The sequence below is a fragment of the Thamnophis sirtalis genome, unplaced genomic scaffold (assembly GCF_051295495.1).
Source record: "Thamnophis sirtalis isolate CommonGarterSnake01/CBP01778 unplaced genomic scaffold, rThaSir2_p1.2 scaffold_2, whole genome shotgun sequence".
Taxonomy (NCBI): domain Eukaryota; kingdom Metazoa; phylum Chordata; class Lepidosauria; order Squamata; family Natricidae; genus Thamnophis; species Thamnophis sirtalis.
The window spans coordinates 52,279,647-52,299,920 of record NW_028261382.1 but is presented as its reverse complement, the minus strand read 5'-3'; the positions used below and the strand labels follow the sequence as shown (position 1 = coordinate 52,299,920).

General features: G+C 46.0%; 1 protein-coding gene across 1 annotated transcript; it reads right to left on the bottom strand.

Annotated features, from left to right (window-relative positions):
* Positions 1-1,458: 1,458 nt before the first annotated feature.
* Positions 1,459-20,234, bottom strand: CCDC62 (coiled-coil domain containing 62). Its single transcript, XM_087705522.1, has 14 exons — positions 20,098-20,234; positions 17,104-17,303; positions 16,375-16,567; positions 13,160-13,326; positions 12,286-12,387; positions 11,103-11,274; positions 9,595-9,696; positions 9,242-9,330; positions 8,426-8,517; positions 7,663-8,322; positions 4,983-5,130; positions 4,018-4,134; positions 3,787-3,873; positions 1,459-1,526 (listed from the first exon to the last, which is right to left on the bottom strand). Exons 2-14 carry the CDS (start codon positions 17,137-17,139, stop codon positions 1,506-1,508), a joined length of 1,986 nt encoding a protein of 661 aa, XP_087561648.1. The 5' UTR covers positions 17,140-17,303; positions 20,098-20,234; the 3' UTR covers positions 1,459-1,505.
* Positions 20,235-20,274: the final 40 nt, after the last annotated feature.

Sequence of the window (20,274 nt, the reverse complement as noted above, 5' to 3'; positions counted from 1 at the left end):
CCTCTCCTTCCCTCTCTCTCTCCCTCTCCTTCCCTCCCTCTCCCCTCTCCTTCCCTCTGTCTCCCCTCTCCTTCCCTCTCTCCCCCTCCTTCTCCCTCCCTCTCCCCCTCCCTCTCCTTCCCTCTCTTTCTCTCCCTCCTTCCCTCTCTCCCCCTCCCTCTCCTTCCCTCTCTCTCCCCCTCCCTCTCCTTCCCTCCCTTTCTCTCTCTCCCTCCCCTCCCCTCTCCCTCTCTCTCCTCCTCCTTCCCTCTCCTCCCCTCCCTCCCTCTACTTCCCTCTCTCCCCTCCCTCTTCTTCCCTCTCTCTCCCTCCCTCTCCTTCCCTTTCTCTCCCTCCCTTCCCTTTCTCTCTCCCTCCCCTCCCCCTCCTCCCCCCCTCTCTCCCCCTCCCACTTCTTTCCTCTCTCTCTCTCTCCCCCTCCCTCTGGGGGTCTGGCCAGCCATGCCAAGCCATTAAAAGCCATGCCAAATACAGGGGGGTCCTCAATTTACAGCCAATAACTGGGGCCCGGCATTTCAGTTGCTAAGCGAGGACAGTGACTCACACACACACACACACACACACACACACCGTTTTGCAACTTTTCTTTTGCCCCTTTGGTTAAGCGGATTGGCGCCTTTGTTAAGGTGAAGTTTCCCCTCTTGCACTCCTATCCACTTATCAAGTCCTTCCCAAGGCAGATGTTATGGATTCATATTGTTAATAGTAATATTGTTCAATGTTTAAAGGCATCAGCACAGGATTATTATCACTAGGTAATCTACTTTGCATATATATACAGTAAAGGTAAAAGTTCCCCTCACGCATACGTGCCTTTATCCAAGGTTTCCCCCCTCGCACATCTGTGCTAGTCGTTCCCGACTCTAGGGGGCAGTGCTCCTCTCCATTTCAAAGCCAAAGAGCCAGCGCTGTCCGAAGACGTCTCCGTGGTCATTTGGCCAACGTGACTCAACTCCCGAAGGCGCACAGAACGCTGTTCCCTTCCCACCAAAGGGTGGCTCCTATTTTCCGACTTGCATTTTTTACCTGCTTTCGAACTGCTCGGTTGGCAGAAGCTGGGACAAGTCACGGGAGCTCCCTCCGTTACGCGGCGCTGGGGATTCGAACCACCAAACTCCAATCTTTGTGAACGACAAGCTCAGCATCTTAGCCACTGAGCCACCCTGTGTCCCTTTTGTTAAGTTAGCCACATGGTTTTAGACTTGGCTTCCATCAGAAGGACGCAAAAGGAGAATCGCGTGACAGCCGGCCCCCTCCCCACAAAAAAAGAAACCACATTTCCAGTTGTATAAAATTATACCTAAACGGCGACTCTCTCCAAGCAGACTAAACTATGAATCTGCGCAGCACATTTCTAGAAATAGCTTTTATTCATTTCCGCATAATTCTTAAAAATTTTAAAATATATATATATAGTTGGGGAGGGACGTACGACCACCAGCATTGAGCTGTGAGTTTTGAGGATTTTTTTGCAGGTGACAAAATCTGAGGACGATATTCCGGCTTCAGGAAGGGTTTTTTTCTTCCTGTAGTAGACAAAACACGAGACAGCTGGTTTTACACCCGAAATGATAAAATAAAAATAAAAACAATTTTGGGTAACGCAAACCCAAACCGGAACAACAAGATTATTTCAGGTTTTTCTTCTTTTGCTGTTTTTATTCATGCATTTGGAAAAACACGGCCCGTTATAACCTCAGGGATATATATATATATTTAAAAAAACAATATTTACTTCTGAAAACCCACTTTGTATCAGGGCTGGAAACTTTTTCTCTCTCTCTTTTTTTCTCTCTAGTTTTTCCATTGCTGTGTAAACAGCCGACATTCCTGCAAAATTGCCAAATTACGGTATGTTTACACCTACCTTTAAAAAAAAAAAAAATCAGGACCAGCAAGATTTGCAAAGCTGTGAGATTTACCAGAGCTGACGAACTCAGATGAGGCTCAGCAGATCTTAGCTCAACAAAATGCACAGGTACAGTATAGGTGGTACCTTGCTCAACAGTAGTAACTGTGTGAGGGATCTTGGAGTCCTAGTGGACAACCACTTAAATAGGAGCCAGCCGTGGGCAGCAGCTGCCAAAAAAGCCAACACAGTTCTAGGCTGCATCAACGGAGGGAGAGAATCAAGATCACGTGAAGGGTTGATACCACTTTATAAGGCCTTGGTAATAAGGCCACATTTGGAATACGGCATCCAGTTTTGGTCGCCACGATGTAGAAAAGATGCTGAGACTCTGGAAAGAGTGCAGAGAAGAGCAAGAAAGAGGATTACGGGACTGGAGGCCAAAACAGATGAAGAACGGTTGCAGGAACTGAGTCTAGTATAATGAAAAGAAGGACCAGGGGAGACATGATAGCAGCCTTCCGATATCTCAGGGGCTGCCCCAAAGAAGAGGGAGTCAAGCTATTCTCCAAGGCACCTGAGGGCAGAACAAGAAGCAATGGGTGGAAACTAATCAAGGAGAGAAGCAACTTAGAACTGAGGAGAAATTTCCTGACAGTGAGAACAATTAATCAGTGGAACAGAAGTTGCCTCCAGAAGTTGTGAATGCCCCAACGCTGGAAGTCTTTAAGAAGATGCTGGATAGCCATTTGTCTGGAACGGTGTAGGGTTTCCTGCCTAGGCAGAGGGTTGGACTAGAAGACCTCCAAGGTCCCTTCCAACTCTGCTATTGTATTCTATTCTATTCTATATTCTATTCCTATTCCTTCCTATTCTATTCTATATTCTATTCCTATTCCTTCCTATTCTATTCTATTCCATTCTGCATTCTATTTCAATTCCATTCTAATTCTATTCTACTCTATATTCTATTCCTATTCCTCCCTATTCTATTCTATTCTATTCTATTCTATATTCTATTCCTTCCTTCCTATTCTATTCTATATTCTATTCTTATTCCTTCCTATTCTATTCTATTCCATTCTGCATTCTATTCCAATTCCATTCTAATTCTATATTCTATATTCTATATTCTATATTCTATATTCTATATTCATTCTATATTCTATATTCTATATTCTATTCCTTCCTATTCTATTCTATTCTTTCATATTTCCATTCCATTCTATATTCTATTCCTATTCCTTCCTGTTCTATTCTATTCCATTCTGCATTCTATTCCAATTCCATTCTAATTCTATTCTATATTCTATTTCTATTCCTTCCCTTTCCTTCCTATTCTATTCTATTCCATATTCTATTCATATTCCTTCCTATTCTATTCTATTCCATTCCGCATTCTATTCCAATTCCATTCTAATTCTATTCTACTCTATATTCTATTCCTATTCCTTCCTATTCTATTCTATTCTATTCCATTCTGCATTCTATTCCAATTTCATTCTAATTCTATTCTATTCTATATTCTATTCCTATTCCTTCCTATTCTATTCTATTCCATTCTATTCTATATTCTATTCCTATTCCTTCCTATTCTATTCCATATTCTATTCATATTCCTTCCTATTGTATTCTATTCCATTCTGCATTCTATTCCAATTCCATTCTAATTCTAATTCTATTCTATTCTATATTCTATTCTTTCATATTTCCATTCTATTCTATTCCATTCCATTGTATATTCTATTCCTATTCCTTCCTATTCTATTCCATTCAATTCTAATTCTAATTCTAATTCTAATAATTCTAATTCTAATTAATTCTAATTCTAATCTATTCTATTCTATTCCATTCTAATTCTAATTCTACCCTACCCTATCCTTTTCAGTGGTGCGATGCACAAGAACAGGAGCCGAAAGAGGGGGAAGAGAACTTACTTGAGAAGCGAAAGGAGAGAGTTTCACTCTAGATTCTTCCTCAACGGGCTCCTTGTGCTCCCGAATGGACCTGGGCTCGTCCCCTGCCTGTCAAGAACAACCGAAAACAACGTCAAAACCAGGCCAGGCCTCAATCGGTCCATGACGGCCCCCATCTTGCTGTTTTTAACTCCTCACCCTCCGGACGGACACCCCCACCCCCCCCACCCCAGTTGGAAAGGCGGACCCTACTGTGTGGAGGCTGGCGGTGGCGCTGGCGCTGAGCAGGTGGCTGTGCTCCAGGTGGGTCACCATCTGCCGGGTTTCGGCCAGCATCATCTGCAGCTTGTCGTCGGTCGAGCGAGGATCCTACGAGAAGGCCGGAGAAAACGGTCGTCATCCGGGGGGAAATTCAGCCCACGCAGAAAGGCGAAGCGAAGGTGGGGTTCCCACCGGCCACCTCCACAACCCGTCAGTGACAAGACAAGCCACTAGGATGTAAACTGAGGACAAACACACACGCCCTTCTATGGCACTGATGATGTTCCCTAGTTGGGTCGTGAAATGTCTGTAACAAAACCACCCAGCTCAGAGAGCAGCAAGGATGCCAGTCCTTTTCCTCCTCCTCCACCTCCTCCTCCTCTTCTTCCTTCTCTTTTTCCTCCTAGCCTTTCCCCTCCTCCTTCCTTCACTCTGCAAACCCCACTCCCTTCTAGCACGGATGATGTTCCCTAGTTGGGTCATGAAATGTCTGTAAGAAAACCACCAAGCTCAGAGAGCACCAAGGATTCCACAGTCCTTTTCTCTTCTTCCTCCTCCTCCTCCTCCTCCTCCTCCCCATCTCCTTCCTCCGCTCTGAAAACCCCCACTCTCCTTCTAGCACTGATGATGTTACATAGTTGGGTCACGAAACGCCTGCGTAAAAACTACCAAGCTCAGAGAGCACCAAGGACCCCACAGTCCTCTTCCTCCTCCTCCTCTCTGCAAAACCCCACTCTCCTTCTAGCACTGATGATGTTACCTAGTTGGGTCACGAAACGCCAGCGTAAAAACTACCAAGCTCAGAGAGCACCAAGGAAAACCTTGCTGTGTTTTATGTCTGTGTGGCTGGGGGAAAAAAGTTAGAATTGGGGGAATCATCGCCAATAATATCGGGGCAGGTTGAGTGGGGTCAACGGAGAGAATATATTGGGTCGGTTCTGATTGGAGACACTTACGCGATGGATGGGAAGCTGGTTACACCCGGTAGGTGCCCGGAGATCTGCAGGGTGGTCTGTGGCTGAAGGCATCTCAGGAGGCTTAGTCTGGGTTGATGTGAAACAGGGTCCATCCCAGTCAAAACCGTTCAGGCTCCCATCCTGGTCACTGTTAAAATTATAATTCAGGAGCAATTGTGATTATTATTATTATTATTTTAATGAAGAGTTTTAATAAATTTTACAAATATTTCCCCTTCCCCTTCCCTCCCCCCCCCACCCCAACCCTCCCTCCCCCCAAATTCCCAGAGCAAAATACAGGGTATAAACATTTAACAATCATACACTAACGTAAGCTAACTAACTATAGCATCCTGCCTCCCTCTTGTACTTTTAACTCCCCTTTTATTACGCTAACTTTAAATAAATTATAACATTCCTTGTTCATTCATAAGCTAATTGGAATTTCTTGGCCCGATATTTATTTTGAATGTAATCAATCCATCTTCTCCATTCCAAGTTATATTTCTCATCTGAATGAGATATGCTGATATTTTGGCCACCTCTGCTAAATTTACTACAGGGCGGGGCATAACCTTTTCCTAGGGGGTCACAGCAACACTTGTAATAACAACACAAATAATTCATACACCATTCGAAAGCCCATCAAAAACTGAGTTTATTGACACGATTTAATAGTCAGTATGACCACCATTAGCCCTTCGAACAGCATTCAAACGAGGTGGATAAGAACACAACAAATCTTCAAACAGTCATTATTTTGCAATTCTAGGGCGGGGCATAACCTTTTCCTAGGGGGTCACAGCAAGATCGACAGCAGTTTACAACTTCCACGACACCTCATTTTAAAGCCCATAAAAAACTGAATTGAATGAGCTATTAAATGTTAAATTTGTTTCGGTTGAAACTTTGAGAATGAATTTGGAAACTGTGTTGAAAAATCTGGAAAATCGAACGGAACTGTTTGAAGATTTGTTGTGTTCTTATCCACCTCGTTTGAATGCTGTTCGAAGGGCTAATGGTGGTCATACTGACTATTAAATCGTGTCAATAAACTCAGTTTTTGATGGGCTTTCGAATGGTGTATGAATTATTTGTGTTGTTATTACAAGTGTTGCTGTGACCCCCTAGGAAAAGGTTATGCCCCGCCCTGTACTTTTAACGTCCATTCTTGAATAGTAGGCAATTTTTCCTTCTTCCAGTACTGCGCCACCAACAGTCTTGCTGCCGTTATTAAGTTCGGAATCAAATTAGTCTCTATAATAGCAATAGCAGACTTATATACCGCTTTGTAGGGCTTTCAGCCCGCTCTAAGCGGTTTTACAGAGTCAGCATATCGCCCCCAACAATCCGGGTCCTCATTTCACCCACCTCGGAAGGATGGAAGGCTGAGTCAACCTTGAGACGGTGAGATTTGAACCGCCGAACTGCAGATAGCAGTCAGCTGAAGTGGCCTGCAGTATTGCACTCTAACCACTGCGCCACCTCGGCTCTGGATTATAACTGTACAGTCTGTAATTATACCTAACAAGAACAACTGAGGAATAAACTTTATTCTCTTTTTAAGAGTATTTCAAATAATCCACCATATTTTTTTATCTAAAATGCTTTGACCTGCAATTGTGATTATTAAATGAGATGAGATCTATGCTAGATCAGGTTGGGGGGGGGGTTATCTGAATTGCCCCCCCCCCCCCAACCATTCAAACTGCAGATGATCAGAATCTGTTTATAAGGCAGGGGTGGTCCAGCTTTGGTAACTTGAAGCCCCGTGGACTTCAACTCCCAGAATTCCCCAGCCAGCCTGGAATAGAATTCTGGGAGTTGAAGTCCACAAATCTTGCAAGTTGCTAAGATTGGACCCTCCTGCTGGCGATGAGGTGGCTAAGACGCTGAGCTTGTCGATCAGAAAGGTCGGCAGTTCGAATCCCCAGCGCCGCGTAACGGAGTGAACCCCCGTGACTTGTCCCAGCTTCTGCCAACCTAGCAGTTCGAAAACAGATTAAAAAATGCAAATAGGAAAATAGGGACCAGCTTTGGTGGGAAGGGAACAGTGTTCTGTGCATTGAATCATGCCGGCCACATGACCACGGGGGCGTCTTCGGACAGGGCTGGCTCTTCGGCTTTGAAATGGAGATGATCACCGCCCTCTAGAGTCGGGAACGACTAGCACAGATGTGCGAGGGGGGAAATCTTGGAGAAAGGCATTTTCATTTTGCAGGCTGCCAAAAGGAGGGGCCATTTGACACGTTGTAAGCAAAACTGGACAGACTGTTTACAAATTCCCCAGCAAGACCGACAGGACGCAGCCACATTCCGTACTCTTGGCACGTGGCCTTCAAAAGTGGCTGGGAGAGGATGGATGCTGGTCAGACCAGCTTTAAGCTAAACTGTGTGTTTTTCCTCCCAAAAGGGGCCATCAAATCCCTTCCAGGTTCCCACCTCGCACACATGGGCTAGTCGTTCCTGACTCTAGGGGACAGTGCTCATCTCCAATTTCAAAGGCAACTGAATGGAGGTAGCAGAGTGTTTTAAGGGCCGGATGCCTTTCATGTTGCCAGGGAGGAGTTTTTGTTTAGCAGATATATATCCTCAATGTGCCCGAAGAGAAAAATATCAGGCTAGGATGGGGATAGGGATAGAACCCCAAAGGCTCTGATGCTTAGCCAAAACACGGAACCTTGTCAACTCGGGACCATCCGGAGGCTTCGGGGGGGACTCCCCGCTCCATAAGCCCCTGCTGTTGTTCTCCCCCGGCTTGAGCATTTCGGTCCACTCCTGATTGGAGCGGTAGAGGTTGGCTTTACGGACGGCGCTGCACGCCGAGCAGGCGGGGTGGTTCCCCGGATGGGGAGGAGGCACACAGGGCCGAGGGGGGATCCTGCCCAGGTCTGCGGGGGCATCTCTGCAGTCCCCGCTGGCTTTGTCGAAGAACCTGGGAGCCAAACATCCTACGGTCGCCGCGCAGAAGTTGGCCTCAAGCCAATGTTTGTGTCTCGGCGAAGGGGTCAGCTCCGGCGTCCAAACTGTTTCCCTGGATCTGGACGCCCGGGGATCGTCCAGCTGCGTGGCCGAGCGTTCTCCCATCTCCCCGCTGCTCCTGGGAGTGCTCAGCATCCCCTCTTCCCGACGGAGGCATCTGGGATGGCGAAAGGACCCTTGGTGTCCATGCTTCGCCTGCTGTTCTTGCTGCCTATTTTGGGCTGGGCAGGAGTGCCCGGCTTTTTTCAAAGGGCAGTCGGGGAGGTGGACGAAATGGGTGGGGATCTCCCGTCCGACTTCGCCGCCGAGGGAATCTCGGTCGCCGCTGCTCTCGAGATCCGCCAAAACCATCCCTGGGCTGAAAACAGGAACAAATTTGAGGCCCGAAATGTGATTGAGACGGCGCTGAGGTTAATATAATTCCTTCTGCCCCCCACCCTCCGCCCCCAAAGCTGTTTTACCTTCCATCCCGCGATCCTGCCCTGTGTTTCTCCTGGGAAGTTTCCAGGTGGAAATGCAGGAACTGGAGATCCTGCTGCTGCTTCAGGTAGATCTGGCAACAGGTAAGACAAAATAAGCCATCGAGCCCCGGGAAGGTGGAGATTTTTAACTTCGGGGACATTCAGCCTCGAACTGTGATGTCGAATCTATGGCAGGTTGTCCCGACAAAAACCCCTTTTATTAATTGACTGTGAATTCTGCTCATTCACCTCCAGCAAAGTCTTTTGAGGGAGGATTTACGGTCACAGACCTTATCTGGCTTGGAGAGCTGCCAGGCTGATCTCTGCAGAACTTGGCAAGGAGTCTCGGAGAGTCACGAACCAATTAAAGGAACTAATGGTCTCCTGCAAACTCCACTCCCCTGTCACTTCTCTTTTATTCCCTCTGGGAGGGGCCATTCACCGTCCACCTGTGGCCTTACTCCCAAGCCGACCCCTGTTCTTTAGCTGTTTCCTTCGTCCGACAACTCACACTGGGAACAGGCTCCAGCTGTTCTTCTGCCCCACTGATATCCGACTCCAAAGGCAGCTGATAACTGTCAGACGGCCCTGGCCCCCTCTCTGCCTCCGACACAGAGCCCTCCTCAGAGCCTTCCCCAGACTCCAGGACTGGCCCATCTTCCTCCCCAACCCTCCTCACTCTCCGAATCGGCTGCCGGCTTCGTGACACAGCTTCAAAACGAAACGGCGCCAAAATTCTTTGCGTTTGTTAAATCCCCTTTTTGTTCCCCTCTGCAAAATACAAGGCACACACACAACCAGAAAGGGGAGCCACACCTGTCTCAAATTGTTCAGTTCCGTGTCCGTCCGAAGCTGCTTCGATTTGGCTGACAGAAGCAGCTGGACTTTTCGATTTTCCCTCTCGGCTGCGGGGGGGGAAAAGAAAGGGGTGGGAGAGTCGGTTATTTTTCCAGAAGCCCCCCCAAGAGAAAACATCAAGGTCTCATTGCAAGAGTGGCGAATATGTGTAGCTCGGGTGAAGGACGAGGGCGAAGGCTCATTTGTCCGAGTTTGTGGGTTGGTTCCTGAACGTTTCGTCACCAGAACGGGTAACATCTTCAGCGCAGTATAAGGGATGTGAAGGGGGCCATTTAGAATTCAAGATTCAGCAAACCTTCATACTTGCTCACCGGTAAGCATTAATTCGTTACTTAAATAAACATTTTCTTGCTTGAGCTGTATAATTTCTTCCCTCTGCGCACTGTTCTCTTTGCTTTTTTCACTTAGATCCCCTTAAAACAAAAAAAGAAGAAGAACCACCATCAAACCGATCTCCCCCTTCGCGTTTTCTTAAAACAATCCCTTGCCATTTCAATCAGCTTTTAAGACTTGTGGACTTCAACGCCCAGAATTCCCGGTTCCACCACAAAACCGCGGTAGACTAAAGTGCGCTCGACGAAAGCGCGTACGTGACGTCATCACAGCGCGACGAAAACAGCACGCTGTGAGCGGTAAACTTAAAATTAACGCGTAAATCTAAACCTAACCCCCCCAAACCTAACCCTAAACCTAACCCTAAGCCTAACCCTTAACCTAACCCTAAACCTAACCCTAACGCTAAACCTAACCCTAAACCTAACCCTAAACCTAACCCTAAACCTAACCCTAACGCTAAACCTAACGCTAACCCTTAACCTAACCCTAACCCTAACCCTAACCCTTAACCTAACCCTAAACCTAACCCTAAACCTAACCCTTAACCTAACGCTAAACCTAACGCTAAACCTAACCCTAAACCTAACCCTAAACCTAACCCTTAACCTAACGCTAAACCTAACGCTAACCCTTAACCTAACCCTAAACCTAACCCTAAACCTAACCCTAACCCTTAACCTAACCCTAAACCTAACCCTAAACCTAACCCTTAACCTAACGCTAAACCTAACGCTAACCCTTAACCTAACCCTAACCCTTAACCTAACCCTAAACCTAACCCTAAACCTAACCCTTAACCTAACGCTAAACCTAACCCTAACCCTAACGCTAAACCTAACCCTAAACCTAACCCTAAACCTAACCCTAAACCTAACCCTAACGCTAAACCTAACGCTAACCCTTAACCTAACCCTAACCCTAACCCTAACCCTAACCCTAACCCTTAACCTAACCCTAAACCTAACCCTTAACCTAACGCTAAACCTAACGCTAAACCTAACCCTTAACCTAACGCTAAACCTAACGCTAACCCTTAACCTAACCCTAAACCTAACCCTAAACCTAACCCTAAACCTAACCCTAACCCTTAACCTAACCCTAAACCTAACCCTAAACCTAACCCTTAACCTAACGCTAAACCTAACGCTAACCCTTAACCTAACCCTAACCCTAACCCTAACCCTAACCCTTAACCTAACGCTTAACCTAACCCTAACCCTTAACCTAACCCTTACCTTTATGTGAATCGGCTTGCTTTAATTTAATTTTAATTTTAATTTAATTTATTTTTAATTTTTTTCGTCGCGCTGCTGATGACGTCAGGTACGCGCTTTAATCGGGCGCGCTTTAGTGGACCGCGGTTTTGTCGTGCCACGGAATTCCCCAGCCAGCACGACTGGTTGGGGAATTCTGGGAAACCAAGTCGACAAATCTTTCAAAAGTTGCCAAGGCTGGACACGCCGGCTCTACGTATATAATTTACCTTTGAGTCTGCTCGCTTCCGACGTAATTTCCTTCAGACGGAGTTTGAAATTCTGCTTCTCCTCGTTGAAACTTCTTTCCTGAGTCCTGTATGCGCACAGGGCACTTTCTAGCTTTTTAAATTTGCTGGTAAACTCGGTGATTTGATTGGTTGCTTCGAGGATATCGTCATCCTGCCGAAACCAAGAAACAGAAAAGGGCGTTTATTGCGAAACTTTGCTGGAAAAGAAGTTTTTCAACTTCTTTGAAAAAGGTGTTGTTTTGGCGAAGGGCTTCATTCCTCGTGGTGGACTGGAGAATTCTGGGGGTTGAGGTCCACCCATCTTCCCCATGTTGGCTGGGGAATCCTGGGAGTTGAGGTCCACCCATCTTCCCCATGTTGGCTGGGGAATCCTGGGAGTTGAGGTCCACCCATCTCCCCCATGTTGGCTGGGGAATCCTGGGAGTTGAGGTCCACCCATCTTCCCCATGTTGGCTGGGGAATCCTGGGAGTTGAAGTCCACCCATCTTCCCCATGTTGGCTGGAGAATCCTGGGAGTTGAGGTCCACCCATCTTCCCCATGTTGGCTGGGGAATCCTGGGAGTTGAAGTCCACCCATCTCCCCCATGTTGGCTGAGGAATCCTGGGAGTTGAGGTCCACCCATCTTTCCCATGTTGGCTGGGGAATCCTGGGAGTTGAGGTCCACCCATCTTCCCCATGTTGGCTGGGGAATCCTGGGAGTTGAGGTCCACCCATCTCCCCCATGTTGGCTGGGGAATCCTGGGAGTTGAGGTCCACCCATCTTCCCCGTGTTGTCTGGGGAATCCTGGGAGTTGAGGTCCACCCATCTTCCCCATGTTGGCTGGGGAATCCTGGGAGTTGAGGTCCACCCATCTTCCCCATGTTGGCTGGGGAATCCTGGGAGTTGAGGTCCACCCATCTCCCCCATGTTGGCTGAGGAATCCTGGGAGTTGAGGTCTACCCATCTTCCCCATGTTAGCTGGGGAATCCTGGGAGTTGAGGTCCACCCATCTTCCCCATGTTGGCTGGGGAATCCTGGGGACTGAAGTCCACATATCTTCAAGTTGCTGAGGTTGAGAAAGACGGTTAGAAAGGATCAAACGGATCCACTTTGGGGCCCCTTTACCTCCCAACGATGGGCAAAGATTTGCAGCAAAATCGGAAGGACCCCAAATGAAATACCTTGAGTCTTAAAAGCGTCAGAAGTTCCTGTTCTCTAGCTTGGAGCTGACCCACTTGGTTGGAAAGATCCATCACGGAGCCAACCAAGGTTTGGTTTTTCTCCTAAGGAGACAAGAGGGAAGGCCAGAAATCAACTAGCAGTCCTCCAATATTTGAGGGGCTTCCCCAGAGAGGAGGGGGTGTCAAGCTATTCTCCAAGGCACCTGAAGGCCAGACAAGGAATCATGGATGGAAAGTGACCAAGGAGAGATTCAAGTTGGAAATAAGGAGGAATTTCTTGACGGGGAGAACAATCAACCCATGGAACAGAAATTGTGGGAGCTTCATCCCTGGAGGCTTTCAAGAAGAGACCGGGCTGCCATCTGTCAGAAATGGTGTAGGGTCTCCTGCTTGAGCGGGGGGTTGGACTAGATGACCTACAAGGTCCCTTCCAGCTCTGTTAATCTGAATCTATCTGATCAAAGGCCTGGAGACTAAAACATAGGAAGAACGGTTGCAGGAACTGGGCCTGGCTAGTCTAGTGAAGAGAAGGACCAGGGGAGACAGGAGAGCAGTCTTCCAATATTTGAGGGGCTGCCCCAGAGAGGAGGGGGGGGTCAAGCTATTCTCCAAAGCCCCCGAAGGCCAGACAAGGAAGAATGGATGGAAACTGACCAAGGAGAGATTCAACCTGGAAATAAGGAGGAATTTCCTAACAGTGAGAACAATCAACCCGTGGAACAGAAGTTGTGGGAGCTTCATCCCTGGAGGCTTTCAAGAAGAGACTGGCCTGCCATCTGTCAGAAATGGTGTAGGGTCTCCTGCTTGGGTGGGGGTGTTGGACTAGATGACCTCCAAGGTCCCTCCCAACTCTCTTAATCTGATAGGGACCCACCTCGAGGCTCTGACATTGAAGAGAAGTGTCGGATGCTTTTCGAGACAACTCCTGCAGCTTCTGCTGTGTGTTTTCGAGTGTCGAACTGCAGTCATTCTGCAGGGACCCCAGAAGTTTTAATCTCTGGCTCAAGGTGGATATCATTTCGTTTCTCTTATGTAGCTCATCTGAGGAGGAGGAGGAGGAAATCAAATCTTCCGGATTCAAAAAGTTTTATTTCTTTTAAGACAAACATTTCATCATTCCTCAATCAGTGAGACATCGAAGTACAATTTTTTGTATCTCAAAATAATTCTAGTTTACCACCAAATTCTTGCCTAGCCTAATATATACCCCTCCCTCCCTCCACCCTCTCCCCCAACCCACCTCCTCCTCCCCCCCCCCCCGACTTCCCAGAACCCGTACACGGTATGGAGGAAGAGCCGAGGTGGCGCGGTGGTTAAATGCAGCACTGCAGGCTACTTCAGCTGACTGCTAGATCAGCAGTTCAGCGGTTCAAATCTCACCGGCTCAGGGTTGACTCAGCCTTCCATCCTTCCGAGGTGGGTAAAATGAGGACCCGGATTGTTGTTGGGGGCGATATGCTGACTCTGTAAACCGCTTAGAGAGGGCTGAAAGCCCTATGAAGCGGTATATAAGTCTACTGCTATTGCTATTGCTATTTCTAACAAACACAGTCTAAAATCTATTGAGAGAAAAAAAGAAATAAAGAAATTAATAACATTCTACATTGACCTTAGCTTCTTCTTGCTGAACTAACTTTAAACAATTTAAATCATTTCTGATCTTAAGGAAATCAAATCTTGTTAACAATGGTAAACCGACATTTAATCCGTTCCCCCGCCTCCTCCTGTTTTGAAAAATTACGATTTGAAACTCTGCTTCCCACATTTTTTTTCTCGTTTCAAGGTTTTTATTTTTTAATACAAATTTTAACACCTTATATAATTGTCTGGGTCTTTTCTTTTACATCCTCTCATTGACACAATCCATTTTATACATCACGGTTCTGGTTTCCAGATCCTGCCAAATTATTCTCTTTTAATGTTTTCATCTTCGTACTTATTTTCCCCTTAATACATAAACAATACGTGAACCCATTGCTCCTTTGAAATTATACCAAATTACCATTTCACATTTCCTCCATTAATCTGTTCTACCATAAATGTTCTCTAATTCAATTTAAACATAAGATAGCATTTCCTTCCTTTTTTTTAAATCCACAATTAACAATGTTATTACAATTTATTTATTTCTTAATTAGTTACATGGCATTAACGATCTTAATACTATTCTCTTTGATCTACTAATGATAATTCTCTTTTTCTTTCTTCCCCTTTTAACCATTTTCTCTTGGGCTCTCAAAGATTCCACTTCTAACTACTTTTTTCCTTTTCTCTCCTAACTTCTTCTTTTTCTTCTTTTTGATTGTTGTATCTTTTCTTCAGAGTCTTTTTTTCTCATATTTAATTTTATTATTCCTGTAATAATCAATTATTATTATGCCTCAAATTAATTGTTTGTTTATCAAATTAATTTCCCCGTGTGCGCTGTGGTTCTGGTGAGACAAGAGTGGCTTTAAATTAAGCCACTCGGGAGCCTCCTGTTCAATCTAGAATAAATATTGGAAATAAATATTTAATCCCTCCAAAGAATACCCACATCCTGGTTTCGCTGCCCACTTTTCAGACTGTTCTACCTGTCATATTTCTCTGTCCTTAAACCAGGAGGAGGGGTTGTTAAGGGAACCTCCACACAACTTTTGCTACTTTCGTTCCAGGTTTCCACGTAGAGAAGGCGAGAAAATACAATTGCTTTATTACATACATACAGCCCCGTGTTGGAAGAGCATCTGATCACTGATTTAACACAATATTGGGAAGCGGCAGTGATTCGTATTGTTAAAGGGAATCTCTTGAAAGGGTTCTACGCCCAACGTAACATTCCAGGATTGCCATGGTGCGGAAGGAACCTCACTAGAGTGGCAAGCCAACATTTCTACGACCAGACAAGCCAACTTTTGAAATCCCTCCTTGCTAACTGTTTAAAAGCAAGCGTAGTATACATGTGGGGTATAATGTGGTGTTTTTCCCCTTGCCAACAAATGCCCGTTAAATTCATTTAATGTCTTCCCTAGTGAATCAAAAAGGTGGCTCAGTGGTTAAGACGCTGAGCTTATCGATCAGAATCCTAGGTTCAAATCCCCAGTGCCGCGTAACGGAGTGAGCTCCCGTGACTCGTCCCAGCTTCTGCCAACCTAGCAGTTCAAAAAGCACGGAAAAAAAATGCAAGTAGAAAAACAGGGACCACCTTTGGTGGGAAGGGAACAGTGTTCCGTGCGCCTTTGGCGTTGAGTCATTCCGGCCACATGACCACGGAGACGTCTTCGGACAGCGCTGGCTCTTCGGCTTTGAAACGGAGATGAGCACCGCCCCCTAGAGTCGGGAATGACTAACACATATGTGCGAGGGGAACCTTTACCTTAGCTGTTTAAAATGACAAGTGTGGGGTATAATGCATTTGCATTTAACGTCTTAGTGAATCAAATGTTGTAGAACATTTTTCCTCCATCTGATGTTCTAGATATGTGGAGCCAACAACCAGATGCATCCGAAACCATAGCCGAGGTGGTGCAGTGGGTAGGGTGCAGTACTGCAGGCCACTTCAGCTGACTGTTATCTGCAGTTCAGCGGTTCTAATCTCACCGGCTCAAGGTTGACTCAGCCTTCCATCCTTCCGAGGTGGGTCAAATGAGGACCCAGACTGTGGGGGCGATATGCTGACTCTGTAAACCGCTTAGAGAGGGCTGAGAGCCCTATGAAGCGGTATATAAGTCCAACTGCTATTGCTATTGAAAATGCAGGGGGGGGGGGGTTCTAGAAGGCTGGGATAGAGCATAAACCCAGAACTATGGCTAAAAAACCATCCTGTGTACCTGATGCTGTGACCATGTCAGCACTTTCAATCTCCACGACCTCAGACAGAGACAAACTTTTCACAAAGTTGTTAGCCAACGCTGGGATTATCCGCTTGCAAGCCTCTTTAGCTGTCCCAAACCTGCTAACTCCAACCTCACCTTGGCTAGAAGTCCCTGGGGTACCTACGGCTATGCAAGGGGAATTACCGTCAACGCCTCAGTTTTTACGATCCGTAAAATGCGAATATCAATGCCCATACAGTCTTAGTTCCTTGGCCCTGGGCTTTGTGAGACTCACTTTCCAACCTGCTGCTTCGTTCTTCCAGGGTCAGTATTTTCTGACGATCCTCCTCCCAAGCCAAAAATTGCCTGTGGTGTACAGCCACCATGTTGTTCAGTTCCTTGTCGCGATCTTTCAGCTCCGCGAGTACCAGCTGGAGTTCCTTCTTCAGTTTCTGAACGATGTCGCTCTCTGATCTGGAGGCCAGGTTCTAACGACGAGAGAAAAAGAGATTTAGGGAAAGGTGTAGTACTTAAGAGTAGGATACACTATAAGGGACGCAGCAGCTCAGGGGCTAAGATGCTGAACTTGTTAATCAGAAAGGTCAGCAGTTCGGCGGCTCGAATCCCTTGCGCCGCGTAATGGAGTGAGCTCCCGTGACTTGTCCCAGCTTCTGCTACCCTAGCCGTTCGAAAGCAGGTAAAAAATGCAAGTAGAAAAATAGGAACCACCTTTGGTGGGAAGGGAACAGCGTTCCGTGCGCCTTCAGCATTGAGTCACGCCGGCCACATGACCACGGAGACGTCTTCGGACAGCGCTGGCTCTTCGGCTTAGAAACGAAGATGAGCACCGCCCCCTAGAGTCGGGAACGACTAGCACTTATATGCAAGGGGAACCTTTACCTTTACTTTTAGTACACTATTGTGATATATCAAACACCCCTGACTAATTCTCTAGGTGAATCTGTGCATTATGAAAGGTTAACTTGTAACTTCAGTGTCATTTTAATATTTCACATTTCTCTACCTGGAAGGGACTGGAAATATCCAACGCAGAATTCATCAGGTTTCTGAGATCAGAGCTGCATCAAACAAGCCAACTTCATTTCAGGTGTAGCACAGATGCAAAGCAGAGATACTTTTATTTATCCGGTGACTTTTTTTGTTTTGTTAATATATAGACTTTTTAATTTAGGGTTGATTATAATAGTCTTAACACGAAACAAACTGAAAGAGAAAAAAAAAGTCAAAAGTGCAAGGGATAAAAAGAGGAAATTCACTGTATAAATACACAGTAAATACACACAAACACACATCCAGGCAGGTGAAGCCATCTCTACACACCAATCCCTACATTTGTTGTATGATACACATTGATACACACTCAAACCCACAGACACTTAACCCCAGGCCTGAGGAGAGGAGGGTGCAGCTGGTACATTGTTCCGGGGCCCATGGAGCTCAGAAGGGGAAATTAAAAATAAATAAATTACAAAACCATTTTTTTTTAAAAAAGAAAAACAATATTGGATATATACTTCAAACTCTATACTTTGCTTGACATAACCTCCATTAATCCGAAACCCCAGTGATCAGCTATTTATGCCACTGATTGAATTTTAATTGCATTACTTATTTATTTAAGTTTGCAGGTTTTGTTTCATTCTGTTGATGAGTATATATGTTATATTTCACCTCCGTTTATGAATGTTATCTCCAAAACGTTATCTCCAAAACGTTATCTCCAAAACGTTATCTCCAAAACGTTATCTCCAAAACGTTATCTCCAAAACGTTATCTCCAAAATCTGGTGCTCAAAAAAACCGCTGTACGATGTAAATGTACAATTAGGGCATCATGGATCGATGTGCCCATGTGTAGGTGTGGGAGTCCATTCTAGTCGTGTTCCAGCATTTAATAATCCTCTTGGGGGCCCTGCTTAACCCACATCGACACAGGGAGAGGTCCACTCTCACCTGAAAACACACAACTTTTATTTTTTTGCCTTCACTGTGAGTTGTATTGTGTTTGGGGAGGGGGTATGCACTGAGGGAGCTCAACCAATCTCATTGTACATACGTTGTGCACTGACAATAAAGAATTATTAAGTCTACATTATCTACATGCTACTTAGACACTGATACACACACACACACACACACACCCCATGTGAAACCGCTTGCAGGAATACAATCCTGAAAATACACCAGTTGAGAGATGAAATGAGATAACCACCACAGAAAAGGAAAGGAAGAGAGGAGGAGAGAGGGAAGGAAGGAAGAGGAAAGGAGAGGAAGGCTGGAAGGGATAGAAAGAGAAGGAGAGAGGGTAGGAAGGGGAAGAAGAAGAGAGTAGGAGAGAGGCAATGGAAGAAGGGAAGGGAAAGGAGAGGAAGGAAGGAAGTAGAGAAGGGAGGGAGGGAGAAAAGAAAGGAAAAATAGAGTGGTAATAACACAAATTAGAGGATGGTAAACACAGCAACCCAGAAAGTATATTTTAACCTTTTATATGGAAAAACAAATGTGTAAGTGATAAATATTAAAAAAGAACTATTACTATGTGAATGGATACCTGTAACTGTATGTAAGAGATTAAAAATAAAAACTTTTAAAAAAAAACCCAAATACCCAGTGTGAACCCGCTTGTGGGAATACCATCCCCAAAATACACTAGTTGAGAGATGAAAGGAGATAACCATAACAACAGAAAAGGAGGAGAGGGAAGGAAGGGATAGAAAGAGAAGGAGAGAGGGTAGGAAGGGGAAGAGGAAGAGGGGAGTAGGGGAGAGGTAAGGGAAGAAGGAAGGGAAAGGAGAAGAGGAAGGAAGGAAGATACAGGTGAGGAGAGGAAGATGGAAGGGATAGAAAGAGAAGGAGAGAGGGTAGGAAGGGGAAGAGGAAGAGGAAAGTAGGGGAGAGGTAAAGGAAGAAGGAAGGGAAAGGAGAAGAGGAAGGAAGGAAGATACAGGTGAGGAGAGGAAGATGGAAGGGATAGAAAGAGAAGGAGAGAGGGTAGGAAGGGGAAGAGGAAGAGGGGAGTAGGGGAGAGGTAAGGGAAGAAGGGAAGAGAAAGGAGAAGAGGAAGGAAGGAAGATACAGGTGAGGAGAGGAAGATGGAAGGGATAGAAAGAGAAGGAGAGAGGGTAGGAAGGGGAAGAGGAAGAGGGGAGTAGGGGAGAGGTAAGGGAAGAAGGGAAGAGAAAGGAGAGGAGGAAGGAAGTAGAGAAGGGAGGAAGAAAAGAAAGGAAAAATAGGGTGGTGATAATACAAATTAGGTGTGTGGCATGGTAAACACAGCAACCCAGAAAGAATATTTTAACCTTTTCTATGGAAAAACAAATGTGTAAAAGTGATAAATATAAAAAAAGAACTATTACTATGTGAACGTAACTGTTATGTAGGAGATTAATAATACAAATTAGGTGTATGGGATGGTAAAGGAAATGACCCAGAAAGCATATTTTAACCTTTTATATGGAAAAACAAATGTGTAAAAGTGATAAATATAAAAAAAGAACTATTACTATGTGAATGTAACTGTATGTAAGAGATTAATAATACAAATTAGGTGTACGGGATGGTAAACGAAACGACCCAGAAATTATATTTTAACCTTTTATACGGAAAAACAAACGTGCAAAAGTGACAAAAGATAAAATAAGAACTGTAACGAGGTGAAGTATAGCTGAAACTGTATCTAACAGTTAAAAATAAATAAATTAAATTAAATTTCTTTTAAAAGACCTAAAAAAAATACCCAGAGTGAACCCACATCTTCACGCGCAGAGACCCACCACCCCACTACACCCCTGCCCTAACCCTGCCTCCCACGCCCACGCGGGAGAGCCACACGCGTGTACACGCAAGGAACACCCTCCCTACACACACAGACTGCTACACTCGCGTTCCAGGAGCTCCCACCCCCGCCGGGCCCCTTCCCCGTCCACCGCCTCCCCCGGTCTGGGCTCCCCATGGCGGCTGCTGCTCCTCCTCGGGCCGAGGACAACCTGTGCGGCGCTTACCTGTCCCGGCAGCGGCGCGGAGGAGGGGGGAGCTGGGGCGGACCGGAGGGAAGACCGCAGAGCCTGACGTCCGCGCCAGTTTCAGCCTTCGGGAGTTCGCCCAGCGCCGAGGGCGGTTGGCGCCGCCTTGGCGGGGATTCTCGGCTGCCCCATGGCGGGTTCTTTTCCTCTCTCTCG